The 15959-nt window shown below is 39.6% G+C and overlaps 1 protein-coding gene across 2 annotated transcripts; it reads left to right on the top strand.

Moving 5' to 3' along the window:
• The first annotated feature begins 9934 nt into the window (after positions 1–9934).
• Positions 9935–14850, top strand: LOC130548003 (zinc-binding protein A33-like). 2 transcript variants are annotated; one of them, XM_057324407.1, is made up of 7 exons: positions 9935–10873; positions 11126–11221; positions 11488–11718; positions 12270–12292; positions 12392–12507; positions 12624–12799; positions 13910–14850. In XM_057324407.1, exons 1-7 carry the CDS (start codon positions 10478–10480, stop codon positions 13991–13993), a joined length of 1122 nt encoding a protein of 373 aa, XP_057180390.1. In that variant the 5' UTR covers positions 9935–10477; the 3' UTR covers positions 13994–14850. The 2 variants fall into 2 exon arrangements, with proteins under 2 accessions (XP_057180390.1, XP_057180389.1); XM_057324406.1 differs by lacking the exon at positions 13910–14850 and having other exon boundaries at positions 9939–10380; positions 10458–10873; positions 12624–13760.
• The last annotated feature ends 1109 nt before the right edge of the window (positions 14851–15959 follow it).

Genomic DNA, 15959 nt, shown 5'->3' with positions numbered 1-15959 from the left:
TGTGCGTGTGTGTGTGTGTGGTGAGGGAGGGATTGTTTGTGTATTTGCTGTGAGGCGCGCTGAAAGCCCAACTGACTCGTGATCACACACTCATTAATACAAGGTCATTCCAGGGATGAGAGAGACAGACAGGAACGATGAGAATGAATGCTGAGGAGAGGGACAGAGGGGAACAGTAAGATAGAGGGATGTGGTGACAAGAGAGGAAAAATGAGAGAGAGATGAGACAGAAAGAGATACAGATGGGAATAATAAGAGGGATGCGGGGACCGAGAGAGACAGATGAGAGACAGTCAGGAAAGGTGAGAAAGAAGGGAGAGAGACAGATGAGATACAGGTGGGAATAATGAGAGATGGGGAGAAAGACAGAAAGAGAGACAAACAGGAAGAGTGAGAGAGACAGATGAGAGAGAGACAAGAAAAGTGAGAAAGACGAATGAGAGACAGGTGGGAATAGTGAGAGATGATGAGAAAGAAAGAAAGAAAGAAAGAAAGAAAGAAAGAAAGAAAGAAAGAAAGAAAGAAAGAAAGAAAGAAAGAAAGAAAGAAAGAAAGAAAGAGATGGAAATAATGAGAGATGAGGAGAAAGACAGAGAGAGAGAGAGAGAGAGAGAGATAAAAAAAATTATAATTATTTTTTTTAAGCAAAGTTTGTTGAATATGAGGTGTCTGCAGTAAATAAAATTAAGTATAAATGTGTTCTGTATACATAGATTCTTTCAGCTCCTCTATGTCCTGTATTTGTGTGAGAAGCCATTCCGTGTGTTAAGAAGATTGTCTAATGCATGTTTTTCTGGGCAACATGATGTGCAGAATAAATACTGACAATCAGCTAATACTGTGGTACAAATAAATAAATCCTTATTGACCCTGAACAACAAACAGCCACATTAAAAAATTCAAAAATCTGCCCTCCAGTCTTTACACACAGAGCCCATGACCAAAACAAAGTTATCTCACCGTATAAAATCACACATTTTACATTAGTGAAAGAGACACCACACCATATTGCTGCTACATTGAAAAGTGTAAAACTGAAGAAAAAAATATACTTCAAGTCATTAAATGATTGTGCTATCATGATTAATAATTGTGATCATGCATGAGTAATCGAGTCTTGTGTTTTGACCGTATGAAGTAAAAAACAACCGATGTCCCGCACAACAGTGTCTCAGGCCTGAAGCTTCACGTTGTCATTTTCAAAAAGAGTTTTAGGCCATACACACACAACAAAGATCAAATCTATAGTACTGTATATCACACACACACAGACAATCATTTGAATATGAAATATTAAAACATGCAGAAATTTCTCAACACCTGCACATCTCCACATCCCATCTTCCTCTTCTCATTTCCTGTTCATGAATAATACACTCCATCCATCCGCATCCCTCCATCTCCCTGCACTCTCCATTTTCATTTCTTATTTTCCTTCTTTCAGAGGGAAACCCCAAGGCGTAAGAGGTCACGTCACACATCCGCCCTTTGTCATTTACAACAAACCACTCTGTCTACCAACAGCAGCCTTCTGTGACTCATGAAGTGAAATCTAATTCTAGCTTCTAGATGATACAGGACACGCTCTGAATACAATAACACACTGAACACACACAACTCAAAGATTCTTAACACACAAATCCACTCACATACAGTATACTCAACAAAAAAAGATCCACACGGGGGACAAGACAGGCAGTCTCCAGGACATCGCCACCGACACCGGGAATCCACCGCGGTGCCGGTAGCTCAGAAGGCCTGAGGGTGCCGGCCGCTTGGGAGGCTGGAGGGTGTCGGCCGCACCGGAAGCCTGTAGGGTACCGGCCGCACCCGAAGCCAGACCGGAAGCCAGTCTGTGCTGGCCATCCCGTCCCTATACTGCGCCCCCCAAAAAAAATATTTGGGATGAGTCCATGAGCTCTGGGCAGTCTTCAGGCCGGGCTCTGGGCAGGCTTTCGGACGGTGTTCTGGGCAGGTTTCGGGACGGGATTCTGGGGACACTACGGGACTGGGCACTGGGGAAACTAGGAGATTGGGCACTGGGGAAACTTGGGGACTGGGCACTGGGGAAACTTGGGGACTGAGCTCTGGGGAAACTTGGGGACTGAGCACTGGGGAAACTCGGGGACTGAGCACTGGGGAAACTTGGGGACTGAACACTGGGGAACCTTGGGGAAACTTGGGGACTGAGGAAACTTGGGTATTGAGCACTGGGGAAACTTGGGGACTGAACACTGGGGAAACTCTGGGACTTAGCACTTGGGAACCTTGGGGACTGGGCACTGAGAAACCTTGGGGACTGTTCCATACTGCCCAGATGCAAGCCAGAGCCACGGCCACGATGGCCACATCGGTAACATCGGGGGAACTCTGGAAGGTCGGATGGGACCGGTTCAAAGACCTCTGGAAGACCGGACGGGACCGGCTCGAAGAAGAGGGGCTCTGGCGGCTGGGCAGCGGGCTCTAAGAACCCCGGATTACTGCGGGACTCATCTCTGGTGGAGGACTTTGGGGTGAGGTGAGCTGGGTCGCTCACCGCGTGTTTGGATGGGATCTGATGATGATCAATCTCATCCGGGATGGTCTCGCTCACACAGAGGCGAGAGCCCATTATCCACCGGATGAGATCGATGAACTCCCCAACGGGTCTGTCCCTGAACTCGAGCGCCAGACACCGCTGGGAGCCATCATCCAACCCCATCACAAAGCAAAAAAACAAACATGTTAGACTAGACAATGAACAAAGGAAGAGGCAGAGTATTAATAGTGTTGGTTAATGAGTCTGATGACGGGCAGGTGCAGAGACAATGACGAGGGACAGTCATGATGAGGGACTCGTGAGGGAGTGTGGGAAAAGGCATCCTGGGGAAAAAACGTGGAAAACAGAACTAGGGACAAACAGGAATGTCAAAATAACACCATTTACAAATAGCATAGATATTCACACAGATGCCTCATTAATGGCTGTTTTGATAGGCATCACACTTGACAGCAAGTTAATTGTGAGTCTGCAAGTTATTCATGTACACATATGAATATCAAATGTTATGTGTTGTTAGACAAAAACATTAGAATTGGTAAACTAACTAAACACAACAAGATGAAGGCATTAGCTAAAACACAAAGCAACACAATAACACTGATAAAAGGTTTTTCCAATTCTTCAGGAATCGCAACCTTTCTATACAACCAGAGGCTGCACAATGTTGTGGTATCTTGAAAAACTGTGATGACAGCAACTGAAATGTTGACTGTTCCAAGATGGCGGACACATTCGCGGTTGAATGTGGCATCTGTGTGTACATATCTATGACAAAAAACACACTGAGAATATTTCATTTTTCATTAAACATTTTAAAAATTACATCAACACAGGAAGCTTACAATGTGTAAATCTTTTTTTTTTAATTTCAGGAGTAAATGTCAATGTTTTAATATTAGTTTTATATACAAATTATGACCCTTATTTTACAAAACTGTGATCATTAAAGCTTTAAATAAAACTAAATATAAACACTAAAGACTAAAAGATTTTTTACATTTTCGCAAGTTTGCGAAAAACATCTGAGTTTGTTTAAATAAATACTATTGTAATTGATGTCCTCTTAAAACTCATTCCTGGGGATTTTTTACCTGCAGGATATTCATATTAAAAATATTATTTTAGTGATTTTTTTACACCTACACCCCAAGTTTGAGACAGAAAATGAATCAGATGTAACCTGTCTCTCTCACTCAAGCAGTGCATGTCTCTCTCTCTCGCTGAATGCATTTCTGAGGCCATGTTTTCTTTTTGAGCTCAAAATCCCATTAATGTAGAACAAGGGTGTTTCATAACTGTGAAACTGCACAAACATGAGCTAATAGTTTTGCATAATTCAGTACAATACTTGTAATGATAAATAAATTGCTTCATTTTCCTCCTGTCTGCTGTCATTTGTTTGAGATTGTAAACGTGTATGTGGTATCTGACTGCTCACGCTGAGAGAAAACTCATCCACTGTATCGTTCTCACAAAGAAACATCACTCAGAAAATCAAAGAGAAAATCAAATTAAACTACAAACACACACATGCGCGGCTTTGATTCCTGTCCCTGTTAAATAACGAAAGCAAAGCAATGGCCTTCCACAGTGAAATCCTGCCAAAAAATCCTTCAACAAACTCTGAATCTTCATTCAGCCAAAAAACAAATCTGTGGTTGATCGAGTGTGTCCGTGTGATGCCAGATTCGGAATAATTGGACTTTTGGAAAGCTGTGTGTGTGAATTGAAAAACCCCTTCGAGCGGTTCAAATATTAAAACCACGAGACGGCTGTTGCTTTGCATATTTCACTGCATGTGCTCAGAAATCTGCTGGTTTCCACTGAAAACCGAGACACGAGTCCACACGCACCCCTCCTAAAATGATGTTCCGGTTCAATACAGGTTAAAGCTGAAGTGTGTAATTTTTTAGATGTTAAAATACTTCCGTCTCAGGAGATGCAGACTTTTAACGTTTACTCAAAGCAGAACACAAAATTGTGAAACTGAATCCCATTGAATTCCATTGTATGAACACAAAACCACTGAGACATTTCTCAAAATATCTTCTTTTGTGTTCTACTGAAGAAAGACTCACAGGTTTACAAACACATGAGGGTTAATAAATGATTTTTGGGTGAACTATGTCTTTAATTAACTCGTTCAGGTTTGTTTGGTTAAGCCTGGAGCTAAACTTGGACAAATTTCTCCATTCCTGTAGAATAATAAATAAAAATCCCTGCAGAAACATTATGGTACTATGTTATTCCCAACACAGCCCAAATCTGATGAAATGAAAGAGGCGGGTACTGAATGAGCCCATAATATCCCATTACTGATCTGAGCCACATGTTGTCCCTGATCTCACTATGAAATGTTATTAAACAGAGCCGGATTACACAGCAGACAGGGCTAATCTCTAATCTAACTTTAACGTTGCCCACATAATCCCACATAATCTGCCGGGATTACAGACAATAAAAACTCAAATCTCTTTAAACACAACTTTAAACTTTTTCAGAGCCTGTGATGAATCTCATGCATTATTAATGTGAATATATTAGCGTTTATCAATTTAAATACTTGGACGTGCACAAATCGTGCATTAATTTCCATGGCAACCCCTGGCCTGACATTCGAACTCAATATGTTCCTTGCTCCCAAATGAGTTCATTAATGAAGAGAAGGTGGATCTGCTTTAATCCGGCTTCATATTAGAAGGATCAACGTAAAATTGCTCTTTGAATTTTGTTACATCCATCAGAATGTGAAATTCTGATTATCAGAGCTCCATCTTCAGTTTTAGACGGGTACAAGACCTTCATCCAAACTGAGACAAACTTTTTCTGTCAAATAAAGCAGCATACATTTCACAATACATCTTCATTTTCAACATCATGTTCAACAATTTATTCCTAACAAACATAATACAACATCTAATGCAATAACCACCCGATGTGTTTAAAGGGGTCATATGACACAGCTAAAACTAATATTATCATTTGTTTTAGATGTAATGCAATGTGTATACACGATTTAGGGTTCAAAAACGCTGTATTTTCCACATACATGTTTGTATCTCCTCTTTGCCCCGCCTCTCTGAAAAGCGAGGTGTGCTATGATTGGCCAGTTCACCAGTGTGTAGTGATTGGTCGAATACTGCAAGCGTGAGACGGAAATGTAATGCCTCTTAACATATTTGAAACATCAGGTTCCAAAGCAATTGTACTGACAGGTGCGCCCACCTTACGTGCGTATACATTTGGGCGGTCTTAGTCAAATCATACCACGAACTGACGTAGATTTGTGGGGGTGTGGTTACACGAGGCGTTTCAGGCAGGTCTGGGTGAGCATTCGCTTTTAAAATGCATCTTTTGTTCTGACACTTTCATTTTTGCAATTTTACATGTCTAATACATGCATGGGCAATTTATAACACATCAAAGACACAGAAAAACACGTATTCGCGCCATATAACCCCTTTAATAGTGACAGAAGTCTTCAGATCCTTAGGGTCACATATTGAACTCATGTCAGGGAGCAGAGACACAGCGCATTAGAAGATTGATGTTTACAGCCCGACTCCTTTTAACTTCACCTTGGAATTCATCAGTTCATGCAGCGAGTCATTAAATAAACGATCGGGGCGATATGTAAAATCAATAGAGTCATTATCCATAACACGACGTCAATGAGGAAATGCCGCACCACAAACTCAATAAAGCACGACCTTCATTGGCCTCAGACCAATCAGAGACATCGGATGAACGATTATCCCTCCCACTTCCTGTCGACCAGCCTCACATACATCACTGCTTATCAAAGTCATACACAGTCGGTCTGACCCATAACGAGCCGGATCTTATTAATGAGTGATGCTCTGTCCTCACACTCCTCTCAAATATAAGCAGCCAGGATTTCAAACCTATTACGAGAAAAAAGGCATATTATGACAGGAATATTAAATAACACCGCTAACTCTGTTTCTAATCTCTTTCATAATAAAACCGCATAACATCATGTGGGAAAGTGGATTATAAACTCAAACATAATTATATATATATATATATACTGTATATACATATATTATGTACTATATATTAATGATGTTTCTTCATTGCAACAATTTGCATTTAAAATAATCATCATCATTTGATGTACAGTATGTTTGTCAAGCATACAAGTTCTGGATGTATATACTAGCTAGATGATAAATATAAATATTTTAAAAATTAACATTAGTAAAGAACACGTTTAAATAAGGAATGTCAATTTTTAACACTAATATAATGTCACATGAACACATTTCTGCCTTAATTCTCATACACAGAAAAATGGCCAAAAATACCCCAAATTTCAATGGTCCAACAGCAGGGTTCATTTTGTACATGCAAAGCAATTAGTTATGTCTTTCTAGTGAAATGTGGCTTAAATAAGAACAGTATTGCAGTGAAGTGATTCATAGAGAGGGATAAATAGCTTTGGGATGTTTCGGTTTAAGATGAGACTGGATCTACAGAGAATCCAGAAGTGATGTGTCTGGTCCATAGAGTGATATATAAGACACTTGTGTAACTTTAAGAAACTTTCTGAGTTCTGCTGTTCTGTGCTGCTTGCAGTCATTATAAGATGAGGCATTCCTGTTTTGCATCCCAGCAGACGTCTCTACCCACGCACATAGAAACGGCGGCTGTCTGGTTACCTGAGCAACGATTTTCCTCTGTCCCACGGATATGGTAAAAGATTCCTCGCAATGCATTCTGGGAGAAAAGGAAAGTCATAATTTTAAATTCTTCTTCTTGGAATTGATTTGTATATTAAAGGGATTCTTTTGGTACAGTGCCAACACTTAAATAACAAACAGAACTCCACTTGCATTGCACTAACAATCACTCAGACCACCTTAGCAACAGTATAACGATGCCCTGACAACCAACCCAGAATATCCCAGCATCACACTGGTGAGCTCTGAATACAGCACTCACATTTTCTTCATGGAAATCCAGTCAGGTGCTGTCAGCGGCTTAAAAACCACTTACATCAGCTGTAAATATGATTGTGTGCGTCTGTGTTTTTATGCATTTGTTTTAAGGTTGATATTCATGACTCTGTACTTCTGTGTGCGTGTGTGTGTGTGTGTGTGTGTGTGTGTTCACGTTTTTATATCCCGGTGGGGACTTAAACTTGAATGCACACCAACACATGGGGACTCGTGTCCAAAATTGAAGTGTCCCCATGGGCAAAAAATCTTATAAATTGTACAGAACAATATTTTTAAAAAATCTAAAAATGCAAAAAGTTCTCTATGATCTTTAGGTTTAGGGGTTGGGATAGGGGATAGAATATACAGTTTGTACAGTATAAAAAACATTACGCCTATGGACTGTCCCCACGGAGATAATTGTGCGTGTGTGTGCGCGTGTGTCTTCAGAATGACGGTACCAGCTGACTGCTGCAGATCGTGTATTCTGGAACCCAATCTCCATCCGCTCTCAGTGATCGTGTTTATTTCCCCATCCAGCCAACTCAGAACATGCATCTCTCTACAGTGCCTGCTAAAAGAAAAAAACAACAATTTAAATAAAGACATCTCTGGGCCTGAATTCATCTGCTGAACATATATCTCACAATATTTCTCTCTTTCTGTCACAGGTTTAAAGACAGATATGACGGCGGCGGTGAGCAATTCAGCTCAATTGCGCTGCTGTGTCATCTCTAATTTCCTCAAATTTATGTTTTTCTTTTAAACCCTGCGTAAGCGAGAGCCATCAGAATATTCTGGAGCTGTAAACGATGTACGTCTGGCCATTATTCGGCCCCCTGAAGCTAAATCCCTACAGCTTCCTCTAGAGGAAAATGTATTTCTCAAAGGTTGCTCTTTTAATACCTTCCTAGACATTTTTTCTAGAAAAAACGACACATTATGGAAGTAAAATCGGTTGCAAATGTCATTTCATTCTGAGTTTCAGCCGTTTCATTTTAGCATCATCTTTCTCTCTGATATTTTCCGCTAATATATGAACTCAGACTGATAAATATAGACATTTAATCTCACCGCTGTATAGAAAAAGCAATTGAGAATCCTTGTTGGTGATTTTTTTATTTCCTACAGGACCAAAAAATTCAAAATATTCAATTTCCCATGACTCAGAGCCACACACCTGCATTTCAAGAGGCTTCTCAGAAAACAGACTTTGTCTCTTTGCCCTTGGCATTGATGGTGTGTTTGTCTGCGCGTGGCACTGCTCAAAGCATCAAGTGAAGGGTGACTGGCACTTAGTAAGCAGCTCTGGTCCATCTAGTGAAATTGTGCATTTAATCCAATTTCTGAATTCATGTGTGAAAGCTAAAATAAGATGCACTCTGATTTCCATAACACAAAGCCAAACGTGGCGGCAATGAAAAGCTACAATTCATTCATCTATGAGAGTTTCATAATATTCAGAGATCGAATTTGGACAAGTCGCTTTGTTTTGCTTTCCAACAGCCAAATGTTATTTGCATCGACAGCAGTTCAACCAACAAATGAAGTATGCATATTCAGAATTTTATCCTCTAAAAGGGAATAATTCAGAAAAAATTTAATAAAACAAAAATATATACAAGAACGGCACACAGTATAGAGTTTCAACAACATGAGGGCAGTAATGACAGAATTATTGGGTGAATTATTCTTTTAAAGTTATTTTTTTCATCTTTATTCACCCTCATGTAATTTCTAATCTGTACATTCCCCATTGAGTTCTACTGAATGGACACAAAATCACTGAGACATTTCTCGAAATATCTTCTTTTGTGCTCCACAGAGGAAAGAGTCACATACAGGTTTACAACCACATGATGACTGAATTCATATTTTGGCTGAACTATGCCTTTAAATACAGAAACATATTCCAGCCAAATGAAATGTTACGTGATTTCAGGGCTGTTTGTGGCTGACTGAAGACTGCAGCTCTACAGCTCGGCAAGTTTTGCTTCTTTCAGTGAGAGCAGTCCAGTGACATGAGATAGAGAGAGAGAAAAAAAGAGTGTCACGTCCCACATGGATGGAGAAGGACCGTAAACACAATAGACATCCCCCATAATCAGATATGGTCAAATTATCAACCCGGTTTGGTTTCCTCAATGTTCATAACGTGGTAACAGAGTTGAGATGAAGAGCCACAGACAGCACAGCAGAGTCCTGGGAGATAAGCACACATAACAGAATGTACACAGAAACACCTGGGCCCCTCAAATATCACCGCTGTCTTTCGCCTGTCCTCTCTGTGTTCTGTGGGGGGTTGAAAGTGATAGTTCACCCCCAAATTTTGTCATTATTTACTTAACAGGTATAGATTTTACGAACAAATGTGGTCACTATTAAATATACTTATTTTCAATGAGGTTGAATGAATGACTGAATGTGATTTTTTGGTGTGAGCTGTCTCTTTAAGTGCACTGACACAGAGGTACAGACAGCAGCTGCAGGACCCCACTGTGATCAATAAGAGTCATGCGAAGCTCTGCACCTCATACCGCTGTAATAATCCTAGTCACCATATGCCCAGATAAAACATGCTAATGAAATAACAGCACACGCACACACATGTAGAGCAAAACAGTATCTTGATTTTTTAAAATATAAAATCCTTTAAGAGTGAACAAGCAGTGACATTAAATGGACACATACTGCCATCTAGTGAAGATTCGGTCCTAATTCCTCTGTGTACACTGCAGCCTCCTCTTCACCTGTCCTCTGACCTAAATAGAGCACATGACATATTGGTATCTGGGAGGAGTTGTTTGCTACAGGTTCCACGGAAATGAAAGTAAACGAAAACTAAAGGAATGGGGTGGAGATACCAGGGTAAATAAGGTAAGAGCATAGAATAGAAACATTTGTTATTAAAGATAAAACAAGTCGCTCTTTAGACCTTTCTGCATCTATTGAAGACGGACTCAAGTGTCCAGCCATGGCTGACGCTTTGTTGTCTATGGAGGAGGATCTGACCTGTGTCATCTGTTGTGATGTCTACACCGATCCGGTGACACTGAAATGTAGCCACAGTTTGTGCGAGAAGTGCTTACAGGAGTTCTGGAGCACTCAGGACGTGATACGATGTCCGGTCTGCCGAAAGGAATGTTCACACGATGAACCCACAAAGAGCTTGGCCTTTAAATCGCTCTGTGAGACATTCAAGAGGAAAAAACCCACAGCTATTTCAGAAGACATCTGTCAGGAACACAACAAGAAACTCAAATTCTTCTGCTATGAGGATGAGAAGCTCTTCTGTGTGGTCTGTCAAGCTTTACAGATCCATGAAAATCACAAGTGGTCACCTGTTGAAGAGGCTGTCGTGAATGTAAAGGCAAGAGAAATTGATTTGTATATATTTTTTTATATTAATATTGCCTTGCGTGGACTTGGACCTATTGAAATGTATCTTTTCTCCCGGGCTTATCTAAAACACGACCATGTCAGCCATGTTTTTGTATTATTGTGTTTTTGCTCTAATTGTGCAATGCCGTTGGTCGGCGTTTATGTTGTGGTTGTTGTTTTGATGTCCTATATAAACATTCCTTGACCTGCATTAAATGTTGATATAATCCTGCCAGTTTAGGAGGACCTTGAGGAACATATAGACGCATTACAAGTAACCTTTGATGAGCTCAAGGAAGCCCATGACAGCTGCATGAAACAGATCGAGTTCATTGAGGTATGAGCTTTGTGTTGTAATCAGCAGCGAATATTTCATTTGAACGTTTGGCAGATGGAATATTCCATACATCACAAGTGTTATGAAAGCTACAGAGGTGCACCTGTCATTTAACAGAGCTGAGGAATAAAATTCTGTGCCACGATCACAAGTGATATCAATTAAACATGTTTTTCTGCTAAAAACATGAACATTTGTTCGTTTAGCGGTCACTTTTGTCCAACATTTTGTCAATGAAAACAAACATCTGTTCACAACTATTTTAGGAACACAGCAGTGCTGGGGAAAATAAGATCAAAGAGGAATATAAGAAACTGCACCAGTTTCTTAAAGATGAGGAGGCGAGATGGACCCGTAGCTTGCAGAAAGAAGTGAAATCTCAAGAGTTGAAAATCAGGGCTAGAATGGAGGAGCTGTCCAAACAGATCTCAGACCTGTCAGAGAAGGTGGCAGCTGTATGGCAGGACATGGAAGCTGAAAACATCACATTTCTTCAGGTATAAACACTAACACAAACGACTGATCACTCATATGCTCTAGATCACTCTATGTAGTTAAGTACTTTAATCAGGAGCAGCTGTGTATAGACCGTTTCATCGCCTGGACTGCAGTTAACTTCCGGTCTGTGTTTGTTTATCGGTCTGGCTAGTGTCTTATGATATAACTGTTTATCTTTAATTTATATTAGGATTTTATTGTATAATAATTGTATTACATAAAACATTTGTTGAATGGGTCCTGGAGTTTGGTCGCCTTTAAAGAAATCGTATGGTACACTGACATATAGCGGTTGAACTTGGTATCGCAGTCTACATTCATAATATTTGAGAGACAAGTTTAGCCAAGTAACGCTTCTTCTTTTGCTTGTTATCGAAAATAATCTACAGGCACTCTATGGTTTGTGAATGTGTACCGGAAGTTAAGGGCATGAGGGAACGCTCGCATGCGCAGTACCGTTTGTTTATGTTGTTGCTTTAAAACCGTCTATCTGTTTATGGCCCAGGGTGTGAAGTGACTTTACTAATTACAGCTTTATTTTCTTATTCAGAATTACAGTAAAAACCTTCAAAGGTGAGTTAAGATCCAGTTCGTCTTTTGATATAAAGTTTATACAGCTGTTTTTCCATTTGATTCAGTTAACCCCAAGTATCTCATCATTCATTTACATAGAGTTCGATGCTCATCAGATCCAAACACGGACCCAGAGCTAAATGAATATCAACTTCATCCTCCCCAGACCATGATCTTCACCACCTGGGCCAGAATGCTTGAACTTGTGGAAAAACGTAAGCCATAATCTCAGATAATTTTGTGATATATGATCAATTTATTATTGCTCCAATCACTTGCCCACTTTAAAGTAAAACTTCTACATACTTGAATGGATCATCTGTGTTTACAGCTCCTGTGACTTTGGACCCAAAGACGGCCTCTCCAAAGCTGCTGTTGTCACCGGATTGGTCCAGTATCCAGTATGTGGAAAGCAAATTGTGTGTGTCTGAGAATCCAGAGAGGCTATATGTGGGAGTTCTGGCTTCACAGGGCTTCAGCTCGGGTCTGCACTGCTGGGATGTAGAGGTGGGAGACAACGACCACTGGACACTGGGTGTAGTGGGGGCAACAGTGAACAGAAAAAAACTTTTTAAAATGGATCCTAAAAGTAGTTTTTGGTGTTTTCGTTACGTAAATGGTACATACCGAAAATGTAATGAGCCTGCCATAGATATTGATGAGGACGAGAGACCGTATATCATCCGACTGCAGCTTGACTTTGACCAAGGAGAGCTGAGCTTCATTGATCCCTTCAGAAACAAAAGTTTGTGCACCTTCACTAGTGGATTTCCTGAGAAGGTCTTCCCATATTTCTGTACTGGAAAAGGGGGTAGACCACTGAATATTTACATGGGCAAAAACACTTGCTAACCTGACATTTTTATTTTGGACATTCAAGTAAAAGTAACTCCTAAGTTAATTTAATATAAGCACTTATAAGAACTTTCAAGATTTTCCAAGGTGTATTCTAAGCTTCTTAAAATGAACTTCTTCATTAAAAAATGTTCTTTGTTTAGAAAATGATTCGTGAAAGCATTCTACAGAAAGTTGACAAAGTAAAGGCACTGTACTGCAGGCATTTTCTGTTCCTTTTGACCTTTTATTATTATGACATTTAAATACAAATTGCACAAATTATATTGAGTAAATAAAAATCTTTCCTGGTGTCTTGTTTGTACATATTAAAATAAAGATGAATAAGCTATGAGGAAAATAATGCTCATTGCAGAAATATCCAGATTTCAAAGATAGTGTTATTGATTCAACGTTAAACACCTTAACAAAAGCTATCTGGGAAATGTAGTCAAATCTTTATTATTTAACATAAAAATATGCAACAGGGTTTCCACTGAAACTTTTTATTTTATCAGCCTCAAGCGTGACACTGTTAGGATCCAAAGTAATGTATTTATTAAAGATTCATGACATTTAAATGCAAAACATGAAGTTTGTGCAGTTTGGTTACTGGAGTAAAATAAAAAGGTGATGTTTTGATATATCAGTGTAGTCTGGGCTGACTGATACAACATATGATGAATATCTACACAAACAAAAATCAATCACATGAATTCAAACTACAGCTCACACACTAGACAACAACAAATGTGCTGATGATTTCATGTGTTTCTCTTACAGAACATAATTCAGCTTGTCAGTTTTCACAAATCCTCCATTCACCTGCCGTCCACAGGGGGGGACACAGGGACAGGTGAATTGTGATCTTGTGTGCTGAGCACAGGAGGTGTGCGTGTGTTTCAAGTAGAGACTCGTTGAGCTGGATAACAGGTCAAGGGGTCACTCGCAGGCAAGTTTGCTGTCAAGGCTGGATAGGCCGATGGCGAAGGCCTGCAGCGCACACACATGGGGTAGTTAAAGTGTGGCCGGCAGTCGACCGTTTTTTTTTAACGTTCAACCAATTTTTTATAAAATAAACAAACAACAGAAACGAAAGTAAAGTGCCGACAGCTCCATCGCGGTCAACTGCCGGCCACACAAACATAATAAAACATAACATAAAATTCAGGCCTGGTCCTCTCTCCTCTTTCACTGTTGTCGCTCCTCATTTTATGCTTCCGGAGCTCCTCCGTGAGAGATGCGAGACTGGTGCAAAGCGCAGCTCGCGCCGTTCCCTCACGACCCTCGTCTCGCTCTGCTTGTCACACTTTTCTTTTGGGGCAATGGTTGATACTAATTCATAGGACAGACTTGGAGGTTGAGTTTTTACTATTTTGTCTCATATGTTTTCGGTTTTCTCTGTAAAAAAATTAATGAATTCATTGCTACCAAGGTGCGGCGGAATAACCAGGTCAGGTGATGTCTGTTTATTTGTTAATTTAGCAACTGTACTAAATAAAAACCTTGGATTGTTTTTGTTAGTTTCTATGGGGTTTCGGAGGTGCTCAGCCTTTGCTGCTTTTAGTGCCTTTTTATAACAGTTTGCATTCTCTTTCCACGCCATTTTTAAGACCTCTAATTGGGTTTGTTTCCATTTGCGCTCCAGTTTACGTGTTTCTCTTTTAAGGGCACGAGTGGTGCTATGTTTTTCTCATTAATCTTTTTTTACTTCATAGGTGCAACAGCTTCTAATGTGTTAGAGAAAATAGTATATAAATAGTATATAAATAATATATATACAGTATATATTACACTTTAACATTATTTTCTTGTCTTTCCCTTAATGGTTGTGCAAGCACAACTAGTTTATTTATTTATTTTAATTATAGTGGTTAAACATTCTATCTATACCGTATGCTCTCGTATAATGGTACAATGCGTAGGCTGTTACTGTCAGAGCAAGTCTAAAATGTTGGTTTAATGATGAACCAAGAGTTAGACTCACACTTTTTCTTGGTTTATTTGAGTATTTTGTTTTCAAACTATTCTTAACAAATATACTATAATATGGTTTAGTATTACTTGAGAACTGCATGTATTTTTTCATGATAAGCAGACTAGGATATTTCCAAGTGCTTTGTATATTTAACTTAGAATAGCATCAATGTCACACACAAGAAACTTACAAAAAGTGTCTGTATTGCCTTTCGTACTTAAAAAAAACAATCAACAGCACAATATAAAAGGCACTAACCACACACAGGGCTGGGCAGTATTTATGATACATGTATTTAAAATATGTATTTTAAATACAAAATAGTATTTTGTCATTTGTATTTGATTGGGTTGATGAAAATGGCTTCATATTTTGTATCAAAATACTTTTTAAGAAGTTTACGTGATGACATCATAAAAATGCGGCCTCTGATTGGTGCCTACTCGTAGTGTTGTCATTTTCCCGCACAGATGGGCTAGTATTTTGAAAATGCAGTTGCGGTAAAAATGATGGAGCCGCGGGTTTTTGGGTTACTTTCACAATGTACTGCGGCCGCCAAAATGTTTATTATATTCTAAGGAAAAATGTTAATTGATGAGTTTCCTAATGTGTATTCATACTCAGAATGAATACCTGTCAACTCAAGGACCGGACCCATTCTCAAAAGTGTGTGGAATGAGCGTCTGACAGGTAGGCTACAGTACAGGGAGGGACGCGGGAGCGCAGCTCAACCAGAGAGGAAAATATAGCGGTGGTATTAGACAATGCATCCGAATAATGTTTTTACCAATGTTTCGTACTAAGGTGCATGTAACGTTGCACAATGAAAGAAATCAATGCGTAAGTGTACAACAG

The sequence above is a fragment of the Triplophysa rosa genome, linkage group LG24 (genome assembly GCF_024868665.1).
Source record: "Triplophysa rosa linkage group LG24, Trosa_1v2, whole genome shotgun sequence".
Lineage (NCBI taxonomy): Eukaryota > Metazoa > Chordata > Actinopteri > Cypriniformes > Nemacheilidae > Triplophysa > Triplophysa rosa.
The sequence above is the reverse complement of the archived record's forward strand: the minus strand, read 5'-3'. Positions and strand labels throughout refer to the sequence as shown.

Excerpts from the sequence above, each read along its gene's own strand:
- LOC130548003 (XM_057324406.1), top strand. The coding sequence starts at position 10,478 with ATGGCTGACGCTTTGTTGTCTATGGAGGAGGATCTGACCTGTGTCATC. Across the intron at positions 10,874-11,125 it reads AGGCTGTCGTGAATGTAAAG|GAGGACCTTGAGGAACATAT; the intron begins GCAAGAGAAATT and ends CTGCCAGTTTAG. Across the intron at positions 12,293-12,391 it reads TACAGTAAAAACCTTCAAAG|AGTTCGATGCTCATCAGATC; the intron begins GTGAGTTAAGAT and ends TCATTTACATAG.